The sequence below is a fragment of the Asparagus officinalis genome, chromosome 4 (genome assembly GCF_001876935.1).
Source record: "Asparagus officinalis chromosome 4, Aspof.V1, whole genome shotgun sequence".
Classification (NCBI taxonomy): Eukaryota; Viridiplantae; Streptophyta; class Magnoliopsida; order Asparagales; family Asparagaceae; genus Asparagus; species Asparagus officinalis.
Window position 1 is genome coordinate 126,417,871 of NC_033797.1, and position 14,645 is coordinate 126,432,515.

At 44.1% G+C, this 14,645-nt stretch overlaps 1 protein-coding gene across 1 annotated transcript; it reads right to left on the reverse strand.

Annotated features, from left to right (window-relative positions):
• LOC109839261 (60S acidic ribosomal protein P0-like) lies at positions 4,883–7,240 on the reverse strand. Its single transcript, XM_020407692.1, has 2 exons — positions 6,992–7,240; positions 4,883–5,332 (listed from the first exon to the last, which is right to left on the reverse strand). Exons 1-2 carry the CDS (start codon positions 7,238–7,240, stop codon positions 4,883–4,885), a joined length of 699 nt encoding a protein of 232 aa, XP_020263281.1.

The window sequence follows — 14,645 nt, forward strand, 5'->3', positions numbered from 1 at the left end:
AATCTGGCCTTGAATCTCTTGCTTCCATCACTCTCCTGCTTGACCCGATAGACCCATTTGTTATGTAAGGCTTTCTTCTGTATAGGTAGCTGGGCTAACTCCCATGTCTCATTAGTGAGTAGAGAATCCATCTCCTCTTGCATAGCATGCTCCCACTGCTGAGATTCACTCACTTGCATCGCCTCTTCATAGCATTCCGGCTCACCGTTATCTGTCAACAATAGGTAGTCAAGAGATGAAAGATATCTGAGATTTGGTTTGGGTATCCTGGATGACCTCCTAAGCTCCACGCCCTGGGTAGTTTCTTCTGCACCTAGAGCCTTCTCCATTCTCTGATCAGAACAAACATCATCACCCCTATCTGGAAGTTCCTCTAAATCTATGTACTCAGATCCACCTGCATCCGTAGTGGTACTCCCACTGCTTTGGCTATCCTTGGTATTTTTCCTATTCTTGTACATCACCTCTTCATTGAATATCACGTCCCTGCTTCTGATGATCTTCTTCTCATCCCCAAGGCGATACCCGAACTCATTAATACCGTATCCAATAAATGTGCACTTCTGTGACTTAGTTTCTAGCTTGTCCCTGACATGGTCACTGATATGAACATAAGCCACGCAACCAAATACCCGCAAGTGTGAGAGATTTATCCTCTTGTCACTCCAAATCTCCTCTGGAATCCCAAAATCTAATGAAACTGATGGCCCGTGATTAATAAGGTAGGCTGCTGTATGCACTGCATCTGTCCAAAATATCTTAGGCAGACCTGCATGTAACCGCATGCTCCTGAGAAGTTTTGTCAAGGTCCTGTTCATCCTCTCTGCAATGCCGTTCTGCTGCGGCATCCCTGTAGTAGTCCTCTCTAACCGAATACCATTCATAGCACAGAACCTCTTGAACTCCTCCAGCTCATATTCCCTACCATTGTCTGATCTCAGACACTTCACCTTCAGATCTGTCTCATTCTCCACCATGGCCTTCCACTTCTTGAATATTCCAAACACCTCTGACTTGTGCTTCATGAAGTAGATCCACACCTTTCTCGAGTGATCGTCGATGAAGGTGACATAATATCTCAAACCGCCAAAAGAAGACACACTGGCTGGACCTCATACATCTGTATGAATCAACTCTAGCTTCCGAGCCTTAGGTGGCCTTCCACCCTTCTGAAAACTAACCCTGTTCTGCTTCCCAAAGATGCAGTCTTCACAAACCCCGACTTCCACGGCGTCGATCCCGGTTAGCTTTCCTTGTGAATGTAAAATCTTCATCCCCTTTTCGCTCATGTGCCCTAGCCTATTGTGCCACAGATCTGTACTCTCTTTGCCAGCTGTAATTGCGAGGGTGTCACTCGTATGTAAGGTGAGGTAGAGAGTTCCTAGTTTGTTACCTCGAGCAACTATCATCGTACCGTTGGAGATCCTCCACGAATCCCCAGTGAATGTCGAAACATAGCCTTCTGCTCTAAGTTGTCCCACCGAAACAAGATTCCTCTTCAGTTTCGGCACGTGTCTCACGTTCTTCAAGGTCCACTTAGAGCCCTTCATCTAAATTTGCACTTCACCCTTTCTAATAATATTACAGGGCTCGTTGTTCCCCAAATATACTTTTCCAAAGTCCACTGCTACATAATTCTGAAATAGCTTCCTGTTAGCAGTGGCGTGGAAAGAGGCTCCTGAATCGATGACCCAAGAATTCGAGTCGCTGTCCATTGCAAGAATCAAGGCATCCTGCACGATATGAGCCTCCTGCTCACCCGCATTCTTCTTTGGACTTTTGCAGACTGAAGACATATGGCCCTCCTGGCCACAGTTCCAACACTTTCCTTTGATAGGCCTAACCTTCGAGTTCGACCTCTTCTTTACTGATTTCGACTGATTCCTGTTATGGTTTCCTTTCTTCTGGCCTCTGCCTCTCTGCTTGAAACTTAGAGCTGAACCTGAACCTTCTGATTCGGACGATTTCCTTCTAACCTCCTCGGATAGAATCATGCTAATAACCTCACTCAGCTTCAACTTCTCCTTCCCCGCTGAATAGCTGATTGCTGTCACACAACCTGCCCAACTATCCGACAACTACGATAGAATCAATAGGGCTTGCACTTCGTCATCAAACGTGATGTCCACAGAGATAAGCTGATCAACAATTGTGTTGAACTCGTTGAGATGCATCGTGAAGGACCGTCCTTCTGCCATCTTGAGGTTGAAAAGAGTTTTGACTAGATGCACCTTGTTTGCTGCCGACGGTTGCTCGTACATCTTCGCGAGCGCTTCTATAAGCCCCACCGTCGTCTTCTCCTTCAGAATATTATGGGCTACTGATTTGGCGAGCGACAACCGGATTCGTCGTCTTCTCCTTCAGAATATTATGGGCTACTGATTTGGCGAGCGACAACCGGATTTGCCCTAGAGCATTCCTATCCAGTACCTCCCAATCACCATCTGACTCCTCCTTCTTCTTTTTTTTTTCCTTGCCCATCAACGAGGGATACAAGTCCTTCTGGTACAGGTAGTCCTCCATCTGCGACTTCCAGTAGGCGAAGTCTGAACTGTCAAACTTTTCAATCTTTGATTTGATTTCCTCTGCCATGGCTCTCTTTCACACAAATTGCTGAACGAAGCTCTGATACCAGTTGTTGGGGATTCGAAACAATCAATCGAACCCTTGCCCTTCCGGACCTTGTGTTTGAGAGTTGAGCAAGAAAGAAATTCACCATAAATCAAAGATAAAAACTTGTAGGAAAGTAAACAAGAAAGAACACACCAGATTTAACGAGGTTCGGCAACGTGCCTACGTCCTCGGGAGCCACACCACATAATTCTTTGATTACTTAAAGAAGATTACAATGCTTGCAATTGGCCTCTCTCTCTAAGATTTTTAATCTCAAAGAGCCCTCAAAACCCTCTTTTTTCGTGCTCTTTTTCTCTCTTAAACCCTAAAGGGATATGTTTCTATTTATAACAAAACACAGTCCCAAACAGATTAGGATTCTAAAACGAGTCTGCCACACCCTGGTATGACGCAGACCACACCCATGGCAGACAGGGCAGACTTTGCCACACCCTAGTGTGACGCAGACCACACCCATGACAGACAGGACAGATTCTGCCACACCCTGGTGTGGTGCAGACCACACCCATGGTCTGTCTTGAATTTTCATGCGATTATTGATTTTGATTCTAGGTTTGGGTCTCCACTTTCAAGACCAACAAAGAACATGTATGAGAAATTTAGAGTCATTTGCTGCTAATGTCTATACCCTTGTTATTTTTGATTTGGTCCAAATTGATATGCAAAAAGAAAAAGGTATTTATATTACATGACACACTGTTGTAGATGGAATTTTTACGAATTTTCCCTTACAGTTAATGCGAATTCATAAGTTCACGTGCTTATTTCTTTTAAATGGGAAATGTTTGTGGAAAATTTGATGTAAAAGAAATGAAAGAAAAATTGATTGGTATTCTCTCAAAATCGATTACAATTTGGATTCCGATTACAAAAGAGAGGAGAATGAATTTGACTCTCCCCTTTGTTTAATTCTGGGTTCTTCTTAGTAGCGATGGAGTGCCTCCTTCGAATGCCTGCGTCGAATTTGCTCTCCGTTGACGATCAGACCGTCCTGTCTCACGAGAACGATTGACTTGTATGATGAATCCGGTTTAGAACTTTTAACAAGTTTAAGAAACTCAGAACGAGTTGAAAACTCTGAAAAGAGTTGTTGAAAAACCGAATAATCGATTAGTGTAATTAACTTGCGTTGCAAGTTTAATTAAGAACTCTTAACGAGTTTAAGAACTCAGAGCGAGTTGAAACTCTGTAACAGAGTTGTTAGAACCGAAAATTCGATTAATAGCCAAGTAGATCTGCCGTTGGTGAAGGGATTCTCTGAGATTTTATTAACTAACAGCCGATCAGTTCGTTGATCTTCAGGAAAATCGCCTTCTCCGTGCGGTTTAGCTGCCGAGACCGATCAACCCTTTACTCAGTTGAGTAATGCGGTTATTTATAGGGGGATAAGGGGTGTAACCAACCCCTAAATCCGCTCCTATGTGAGCGAGAATCCCTCAGAACGTGGGATAAACGGTTGTTAGGCCGTTCAATCTGTGTTTGAACAAGTCAAATGCCTAACTTGGCGTTCTGGGCCTTAACTCTGCGCCTAAGGCTTGAGACGCAGAGTTAAATCTCTGCTAGAGATTTGAAACGCATAGGCCGCATGCGCACAGGCCGCTTGTGTGCTGAATCTCAACTCTGCATCTTGAGTTTGAGACGCAGGGTTGAGTGTTTGCTGAAGAACGCACAGTCTGTGCGTTTTGTGTTTTAACTATGCGTTGTAGAGTTGAATGTCTACTAGAGAACGCACAGTTCGTATGCGTTTTGAGTTTGGGAAACGCAGAGGTGGACTCTGTGTTTGGGAGAGGTTGTTGGCTTGTAACCTCGTCCATTACAACATCGCAAAGGCTACTGCTCATTGATCTTTGCTTGTTATGGGGTGTGAAAGTCGTCAGATTGTAACTCTCACAGTTGGTTATGAAGGCTACTGAATAGAGTTTTCATCAGTTGTCAGAAGTGTCGTTGATTTGTAACTCTTCTTGATCTATGTGAAAAGTCATCTGTTTGTAGCTTTTGTTTGTTGAAGCTTGATGGGGATCAGCTATCTATTGTGATTTTTAGACAGCCTACAGAACCCCCTCCAAAGTTTTCGAAAGTTCGCGGTTAACTGGGACGAATTTTCGGAATACTTTGGATCCTAAAATTTTAGTTGGTTGGTTATTCACTTCATCTGATTTGAAGACATTGTGAACTTGGTTGTTGGAATGCTGAAATTCTGTTTCCTCGAACCAAACAAGATAGCTTTTGAGTTTTGATGACAATGAACTTAGTCAAACAAACTAAATCCCAAGTCATCGTCAGACTCGCCGACAGGCTCGTCCTTCTTCTCTTTTTCCTTAGAGGCAATAGCAGTAGCATTCTCAGCAGATGCAATAGAGATAACAGCAACAACAAGGACGTTCTTGTAGGCATTGACGAACATGTGAAGCGCAGCTGCAAGAGTTGGGTAAGAGAGAGTCAAGGACAGCGAAGCAACCACAGAAACACCAACTGCAAACTTATCAACGAGGTCAACCTCTGTGAGGTTGAGCACCTCTGGGCTTAAGACAGATCCATTGTCATAGACAGAGAGAATCACAAGCCCATATGAGAATGACTTTATCCCAAGTTTAGTCAGGAGGGCAGCCTCAGAGGGACCCACTTTATTTCCTTTCTTGATCAGCTCCCCAAGTTTAGTCAGGAGGGCAGCCTCAGAGGGACCCACTTTATTTCCTTTCTTGATCAGCTCAACTGGGGTGATGATTTTAGCAATATCATCACTTTATTTCCTTTCTTGATCAGCTCAACTGGGGTGATGATTTTAGCAATATCATCATTACTCTTTGTTGGAATGTTAAGCCATTTAGAAGAATGAGTTGTGCGTAGCTCCTGTCTCCATTAATCTTGGTGGGAACGTTAAGCTATTTAGAAGAATGAGTTGTGCGCAGCTCGTGGCTTCATTAATCTTCGTTGGGATGTTAAGTCACTTAGAAGAATGAGTTGGGTACAACTCTTGGCTTCATCAATCTTGGTTGGTATGTTAAGCCACATAGAAGAATGAGTTGTGCGCAGAATCGCGTATGACAGTTTTAGCGTTGCCGATTGTAATCTGTTTGTACTCATCCAACAGACTCCCCAACGGAGTCGTCTGTTTCTTCTCGTCTTTGGTCACCTTGATAGCTAACATTAGTCTTTCTCTCTATTTATTAAAGCTATGTTTTGGCTTTAAACGTTGAGAAATTCATTTGATAGCATTCAAAACGCACAGGTGGATTCACATGCTTGAAAATTGAAACACAGAGTTGAACTCTGCGTTCAGAAGCTCAACCAACGCAGACGCACAGGCCGCGTTTGGTGGGATTCTGGGCCTAGAATCTCGCCCTGATTCGACAGCTCACAGCTATCTATAAATAGACCGCTGGGGTCAAATCAAAAGTCATTCGACTTTTCATCTGTCTTCTTTCGAAAAGCTTAACGAAGATTTTGTTTTGAACTCCGGTGAACCCTGTTCATCTTCTCCGATCATCATCCTTAATGGGTCCGAGAAAGAAGACTGTCTCCCGTCAAAGGTCGGCCGCTGCCGCTGCTCCGAGTTCTCTGAAACTTAGGCTGGTGCGCCATCGGCACAGGCTTCTCTCGTCGGTGGTAAGTATCGATCTTCATGGCCACAAAACTTGCTTCGGCGAGTTCTCTGAAAACCCTAAATGGGTTCTTGTGAATGAGGAAGATGACTCATTTTGATATTGTAACGCAGAGTTGGGACTTTGCGTTTCGAATTTGAAACGTTGGGGTCCAACTTCTGCGTTAATGAGTTTTGACGCATGGTCTGGGCTGTGCGCTAGAAAGTTTAACACATAGTTCGACCTTTGCGTTGATAAATTTTAACGCCAGGTCTGAATTGTGCGTTTGAAAACTTGACGCAGGGTTCGACCTCTGCGTTTGATAAAATTTTAACGCCAGATTTGAACTGTGCGTTTGAAAGCTTGATGCAGAGTTTGACCTCTGCGTTGATAAAATTTAACGCCAGGTTTGAGCTGTGCGTTCGAAAGCTTAACGCAGAGTTCGACCTCTGCGTTGATAAAATTCAACGCCAGGTTTGAGCCGTGCGTTCGAAAGTTTAACGCAGAGTTCGACCTCTGCGTTGATAAAATTCAACGCCAGGTTTGAACTGTGCATTCAAAAGCTCTCACTCCTCTAAGGATTTTGACTTAGGTTCCCTTTGTTTTATTTCCTCGTTGACTAATTGAGTACTTTTCTCTTTTGCAGTGCCTTACTCCCGCGAACCTCTTACTCTTCGTCACCATTTCGGGCGCGAGGGTGGCGTGGATTTAAATATGCAATTCAATCTGCGTCAGGAACTCCTAATTTTTTAGGATGCAGACAAGGATCGTGTTACCCTGATTTCCCATCCAAGCCCAGCTGTACTCAGGATTTTGGTGACAGATGCCAAATTCGAAACCGACTCCCGTAAAAAGCTTACCAAGCCACATTCCTGTTTGGCGATCATGTCGTCATCCAAAAAGAGATCGTGACTGGTGGCCACTATAAGTGGTTGAGGCAAATAGGAGATCGTCGCTTCTTCCTCCCTGATATGCATAGGATGTTTCCTATCACTTATTATCAGTGTGCTTCCGTCCCTCGACATATGGATTAGGACCTTGTCCGGGAGCAGGATAGGGTAGCTATCGGGGCTTTGACTTACACAGGTGTACACACTGTAGGTTACAACCTCCAGGTGTCAGCTTTGGAACCCTACCTATTCTCAAGGGGATATCCCGTTGGAGAAACAGCTAGCATAGCCAACACTTTCATGCGGAGATTTTTGGCTGTAAAAGGGGAGTTCCCTCCTTCAGTATTCAGAACCCCTGGATGGGTTCATTCTTCCCGAACGGGGTGGTGGGCAAGAATGATAGGGTTCGTGTTGACAGAGCTAGAGGAATCATTGGCTCGATCTGGACTCAGTTGCCCTATAATGGCTACCAGATGCGGCATTGACTACAACTATTACAATTTTTTTGCTGTTCTGGAGAAATACAACCTGGAGACGTGTACATTCTTCACACCTGTGGGGGAATTAGGGTTTGCCCTCCACGAAATGTATGACGTTTCGGGTCTTCCTTTTGGAGACTTGCCCTATGAGGAGTTCATCCCAGGGTCAAATGAGCTTAGGATTTTGAAGGAGATGCATCCTGATGTCTATGACACTCTATGGGAAGTAATGTGTCATTTTTAAATCTGCACCCAATTGACGGGGACACGAGGACGTGGTATAAAGCAGCTATCCTGGGCTGAATATCTATTCCAGAATTTATCCCACAAAACTGCCGCTGTGTCTCGTCGGAGCGTGAGCACCCCTGAGATGATCCAAGATTTGATCAACGATGCTACGGCCCATTATGTCAACGAGGGATTAGAAGAGGATTTCCCTGCGCAGACTGAGTTTGAAAGTTTCCACCACCAGGCTGCTGTGCCTATTTCTGACATGGCCTTGTTGGCAGGCTTTCTCATGCTGTGGCTAAAGCGGTGTGTAGTCCCTACCAGGCCGATAGATGCTGTGATGATAGAAGTGGTCTACCCAGCTGTTCTCTTGGCTCACGGGAGGCCCGTAAATCTTCTTTGAGCTATGACGTGCTGTCTGCAGCATGGTTTGAGGGAGCTATGTCTTGAATTTATTCAGGTGAAAGAGACAGGCTCTGGAGAAAAGAAGAGTTTGGTGACTCCAAACCCTCGAGTTCCCCTGCCGTATACCTATTTGATGGCATGGTATGTATCCTACTGTCCCCTTTTGATGAGTGCCCCATCTCCCTCGGACGAAGGATTCGTCCCTTTTGTACAGAGATTGGAAGGAGCTACTTGGGAAGGCACATATGTAGTGAGGGGTCGTCAAATCTTGTCGAGAGACCTCAATTATCACCTATTCCGCTGTTTCCTAGACTTTGAAGGTGGTGGCTATGGGCAAGTGTTCCAGGATACAGCTGGCCCGGATGGTTTTACCCGTTTAGATGGAGGGGTCTTCCACTGGCTCCTGAACATTAGGCCAGGTTATCTTCTCCTTAGGTAAGGTGATAAATGTATAATTGAGCCGTATCAACCGTACATATTTGCTCGGCAATTTGGATACGATCAATTATATATTGGGAATCCCCGGAGTCAGCTTGTAATAGTTGGTAACATTTACGAAGGGGCTCGGGCCTGGTACTACTCTACCGCAGGCTGCACTGGAGCTACCTTTAGGTTACCTCACAAGACGCCTAATTCTCTCCTCTCCATAGCTTTCTGTAACTGGTATCACACAGCTTCTAAGATACCTGATTACAAGTTGAATTTGTCGGGGCTACGGGAAATTAGGAAGATGTACTCATCCAGAAGAGGATCCCAGGTATCTCGTATGAAGGGAATCAATGAGTTCTTATCTTATGAAGATGAGGCTGAAGAAGAACAAGGAGATCTGGGAGCAGAGAGTGCCCCAGTAGCAAGCCCTAAGGCTGCTGAAACTCCAAGAACAAAAGCGACTAGAAAGAGGGCTCTTACCGAAGAAGAAGCAGTTCAGTACGAGAAACGTACTCGTAGGAAACTATTAGTAGACCCTCCTTCTCAGAAACTAATGGCGGATGCTTTCAAGTCTGCTGGGAGAGAGGAGGAATAAGAATCTGCTGTTGCCAATCATCCCCTCCACACAGGACTTCGCTCTAGGGGTCCTGCTTTTTCCAGTGAATTTTCTTCTTATCATCCTTTGGACCAAGAAGAGGGCGGGGACGAGTCATTGATTGGGGATGTGGAGTCTTCTCCTACCCTTGACCCTGTCATTTCACCATTTCCAGGTCAGGCTTCAAATGCTACTCTTTCGACTGCAGAGACATCACTTGCAGTGTTTCCTGCTAAAGAGACTAGGCCTCCTGCCGATGAAAGTCAATCTCCTGCTACTTCTGTGTTACTACCACAGACGGGGCTGCTATTCCTAGCCCAACGAATAGCATTATGACTAAACTAACTGCTCTTTTGTACAAGTTCTCCAACTCATGAGGCCACTGATAAGACTTTGTCTCCCAAACAGCAAGCAGCAGCTGTCTCTCTCCCCGAGCCAACGTCGATAACGACTACTTCTTTACCAGAAGAACCCCCCTGCTAACGATTTCTCTTAAGTCTGTGGGAACGGAGAGTGCGCTGAGTTCAGCCCATGCAGGGACGCTCATGATTCTTCCTTCAAGTCCTTCACAACTGGATATTTCTATGGCTTCCCCAGCTTCTTCACAATCGTCGCCAACAGTTCTTGCGCCTGTGTCCACCATTTTAGGCTCTCCGATTACATCTCCTGTAAAGTCTTTAAGTCCAGTGGTCATCCCCTCCATGCTTAAGATTCTTGTACGACCTCTGGAGGATATGATGAAGGTGGCTATTGAGGAGGTTGGTGCCAGACGAGCTACATTTGACTCTTTTAAACCAATACTCATGCTTTTCTTGAGCGGCATTCGATATGTTGATGACGCTCGCTGGTTTCAGCACTATTCAGAGAGTATCTCTCAATTGGAGAAGGATCTGAGGGCTTTGGAGGAGTTGCACAGTGCTGATCTTGCTGCCCAAATCACGTTAACCTTCGATGATCTCAGGGCCGAAGCAACTCGCCGACACGAAGTTCTTCAAGAGAGCATCACTGAAAAGGAGCTCGAGATCGCATCCTTATAGGGGCAATGTTTTCAAAAGCAACAGGCCGTAGTTGCTTCTAACACTGCCATACAAACATCTCGTGCAGAAATTGATTGACTCAAGGTGGAGTTGGCTCGACACGAGGCTGAGCTCGCGCGAGAAGAAGAGATCTTGAAAAGGCTCACACTAGAAAGCGTGAAGACCTACGCCACCTATCGTTCGTCAGTCCAGGATCTTGAACTTATCCAAAAGGAAGCTATCGCAACGACACCGGATGAGAACGAACTTAAGAAGAGAGCTGAGGTACTGGTACAAGTCGCTCATGAGGAGAAGATATCTGTTATTAAATCCCAACTCGCGTCTTTCAATTTTACTGGCCCAGGGGCTTAATTGTGTATTGTCCTTTTTGTTTGATAAGAACAAGGTTTTTATATCACTTCTTAATATTTCTGAGTAAAATAAAAAAAAAGTGATTTTGGCTTTTCTCTATTTATTGCATGTGTCGTGTTCTGACTTACAACGATGAAATTATATGAAGAATGCCAATTTTTATAAAATTTCCTTTATTACCATTTAAGATAATTCTAGAAAATTTTAACTTGTCAAGGATACGTACTCGTCACTCCCTTAGGATATGACTCGTTCAATAGAAATCTGCAAGTGATAATTTTGGGAAATTTTTGTCTGTTGGGGATGGGTATATGAACACTTGGTATTCTTATGTAGAAGAATTAACTGGTTCAAACGAGTTGGAACTGTTAGAGGTATCTTATTAACATAACAGAGATTTGTGGATCTATCGCTCTATTGAAAAGAGTCAAGAGATTAAGTTTGTCAGAGGTATGATATTATCGTGACGAGAAAAAGTATTGCGATCGGGGTAATTTTGAGGACTTATCGCTCTATTGGGGAGAGTCGATAAGTGGATTTTCGTCAGAGATGTGGTATTAACGTGACAGGAAGAATATTATGATCGGGGCAATTTTGAGGACTTATCGCTCTATTAGGGAGAGTCGATAAGTGGATTTTCGTCAGAGGTGTGATATTAACGTGACAGGAAGAATATTGCGATCGGGACAATTTTGAGGACTTATCGCTCTATTGGGGAGAGTTGATAAGTGGATTTTCGTCAGAGGTGTGGTATTAACGTGACATGAAGAATATTGTAGCGTCTCACTGGGGAGAACTGCTAGGTGCTTTATCATCAGGGCGTTGAATTGTATCACTTGTGATTTGAACAAGATTCGGTGAATTTTATCACCCCGCTGAAAGGCAGTTGATCAATTGGTTATTTGATACTCTGCTGAGGAGAGTTGGTAAATTGACCAGGATTTGAATAATTTTGGAGATTTATCATTCCATTGATGAGAATCGATAAGTGGATTTTGACAGAGGAATTATAGCCGTATTGGTATTGATGCCAGCTAAATTCAGACTCTGTGGGGATGATGATCGCCTGAGGTGTAATATTAACCTGACATCTGTGAGGAAGATATTTTAGCGTCTCGTTGGGGAGGATTGCTAAATGTTTTATCATCGGAGCGATGAATTGTATTACTTGTGATTTGAACGAGATTCGGGGAATTTTATCACCCCGCTAAAAGGTAGTTGATCAATTGGTTATTTGATACTCTGCTGAGGAGAGTTGGTAAATTGACCAGGATTTGAATGATTTTGGAGATTTATCATTCCATTGATGAGAATCGATAAGTGGATTCTGACAGAGGAATTATAGCCGTATTGGTATTGATGCCAGCTAAGTTCAGACTCTGTGGGGATGATGATCGCCTGAGGTGTAATATTAACCTGACGAAGATTTAAACTCTGCTGAGGAAATATAGAGATTTGACAACACTCTGTTAAAAGAATTCATGACTTTGGGGAATAAGTGTCATATTTGAAAACACACAGAGATTTGACAACACTCTGTTAAAAGAATTCATGACTTTGGGGAATAAGTGTCATATTTGAAAACACAAGTGTTGATTCTTCTTTTTACATGACTTTGGGGAATAAGTGTCATATTTGAAAACACAAGTGTTGATTCTTCTTTTTAGAAGAGTTGCAATGCAAAGGTAACCCTTGCATTTAAGGTTCAAAACGCAGAGTTAAGAACTCTTGTAACACAGGTTTAAGCCTTGCGTTTGGGAATTGGACACAGAGATGAGTTCTGCGTTTAAAGTCTAACCGACTTTATCTACTAACGCGGAAGATCACATTTCAGAGATGGTTGGGATTCTTTCCTAGAATCCCACACCGATTTAACAGCTTGACGGTTGTTATAAATAGACCTGAGTGGTCACATCAAGAGTCATTTGACTTTTTCTACTTTTAGCTTGATTCTAAGAACGAGAATTCTTGTTTGAGTTTCGATCAATTCTCCGACGAACTCCATCTTCTCCGATCAACTACACGCATGGCGCCTAGGAGGATGAGTTCGGGTTCCAAGAAAATTGCCAAGGCGGCTTTGGAGGCATCGCCGGCCGAGAACACCGACAATTTTACTGCTCTCACGAGTGCCTCGACATTACCGTTGCTGTCGTATGGGCCTCGTTGCTGTGGTAAGTGGTGGCCATGGTAACTTGTTTCGACAAGTTTTCTGAAAACCCTAGATGGGTTCTTATCAACGAGGAAGATGACTCGTTTCTTTAAAATTGGAACGCACAGTTGGAACTTTGCGTTAATCATGAACTCCGACCGTGAGTTTGGACTCTGCGTTAAAAACGTAGATCTTGAATAACACAAATTTTGAAGTCTGCGTTTAAGATCAACAACGCAGATTTTGAAGTTTGCGTTTAAGATAAAGAACGTAGATCTTGAAGTCTGCGTTTAAGATAAAGAACACAGATCTTGAGGTCTGCGTTTAAGATAAATAACGCAGATCTTGAGGTCTGCGTTTAAGATAAATAACGTAGATCTTGAGGTCTGTGTTTAAGATTAGGAACACAGATTTGGGAGCCTGAGTTCAGGATTAGAAACACAACTTTTAAAGTCTGCATCTAGTCTAGTTCCTTCCATTAGCAGCTCCTTTTAGTTACTAACTTCTGTTTCTTATTTTGCAGTGCTTTTTCCCAATGTGCCGCTTCTGCCGGAGCAGCATTTCAACCACACTGATGATCCAGAAGTAGGGAGAGCTTTTGGTCTTCACAGAGAGATTCCTTTATGCACTTTCCCTAGCTTAGAGCGGACACATTTAATTAGGTTTGGCGGGTGTTCCACCCTTAGGGCTCTGATCACTGATCTGGATCTAGAAACCCCTGCGGGTCTGGATCAATTTGTCAAACCATCATTTTTGTTCGGAGACCATATATCTGCTGATGGCCAAGTTGGGTATGTAGAAGATTCCCGGATGCTGCGAAGAATCGATGATCGTTTATTCTTTCTTCCAAGCATGAAGAGAATGTACCCGCTTTCATACTTTCTGAGTGTCGGTGGTCACAGAGGTTTGGCCTTCGATCTTGTCAAGGAGAAGGAGAACATCTCATTTGGATCTGGTCGATCATCTCGGGTACACATTGGTGGGCAACTTAAGGGTCTGAGGCCTGGCAGATTTGAGAAAAAGGACCTTGCTCAGGAGGCACCTCTTCCGGCGAACATCTTCATACACCAGTTCATTGCTGCTCGAGGCGAATTTCCTACACAAGCCTTTCGTTCTCCTGGTTGGTTGTTCTCTAGAGAGGATGGCTGGTGGACCCGGATGGTGGATTTTGTTCTTGAGGAACTCAAGGAGCCTCTCGCTCAGTCTGGCCTTACAATATCAGTACAGGCTACAAGGCGCGGAATCGCTCAGAATTATCCCTTTCTCTTTGCTATGCTAGAGTGGTATAATCTAGATAGCTGTACCTTTTTCACGCCCGTCGCAGTATCAGGACTATCCTTTGGGCAAATGCCCTATGAAGAATTTGTTCCAACAACTGAAGAACTTTCCATCCTGAGGACTGCTCATCCAGAGATATACAACACTTTTTGGGAGTTGATATGTCATTTCCACATCTGCACTCAGGTCACTGGGATGCGTGGGGGTGGTCTCATGCATACTGCCTGGGCAGATTACTTATTTTAGAACCTGGGTCAGAAAGACTTGATGGTGACCCGTCTTGCTGTAAGCTCTGCTAAGAGCCTTAAAGCTCGCATCAAGGCCCCTAATGCTATTTATAGGAACAAGTGTTTAGAAGATGGATTTGAAGCTGACAGTGAATTTGAAAGTTTTCATCATTAGCTACAATTCCCATCTCTGACACGGCCCTCCTTGCTAGTTTCCTGATGCTATGGTTGAAGCGGTGCGTCATGCTGTCGAAACCGGCTGAATCGATCTTGGTTGAGGTAGTCTACCCAGCCGTTCTCCTAGCTCATGGAAGACCTCTAAGTATTCTCTCTGCAATGACAGGTTGTCTGCAGAAAGGCTT

Coding starts and splice junctions, on each gene's coding strand:
- LOC109839261 (XM_020407692.1), bottom strand. CDS start 7,240: ATGTCGAGGGACGGAAGCACACTGATAATAAGTGATAGGAAACATCCT. Junction 5,333..6,991: donor GGCTTGGATGGGAAATCAGG/GTAACACGATCC, acceptor GAGCTGATCAAG/AAAGGAAATAAAGTGGGTCC.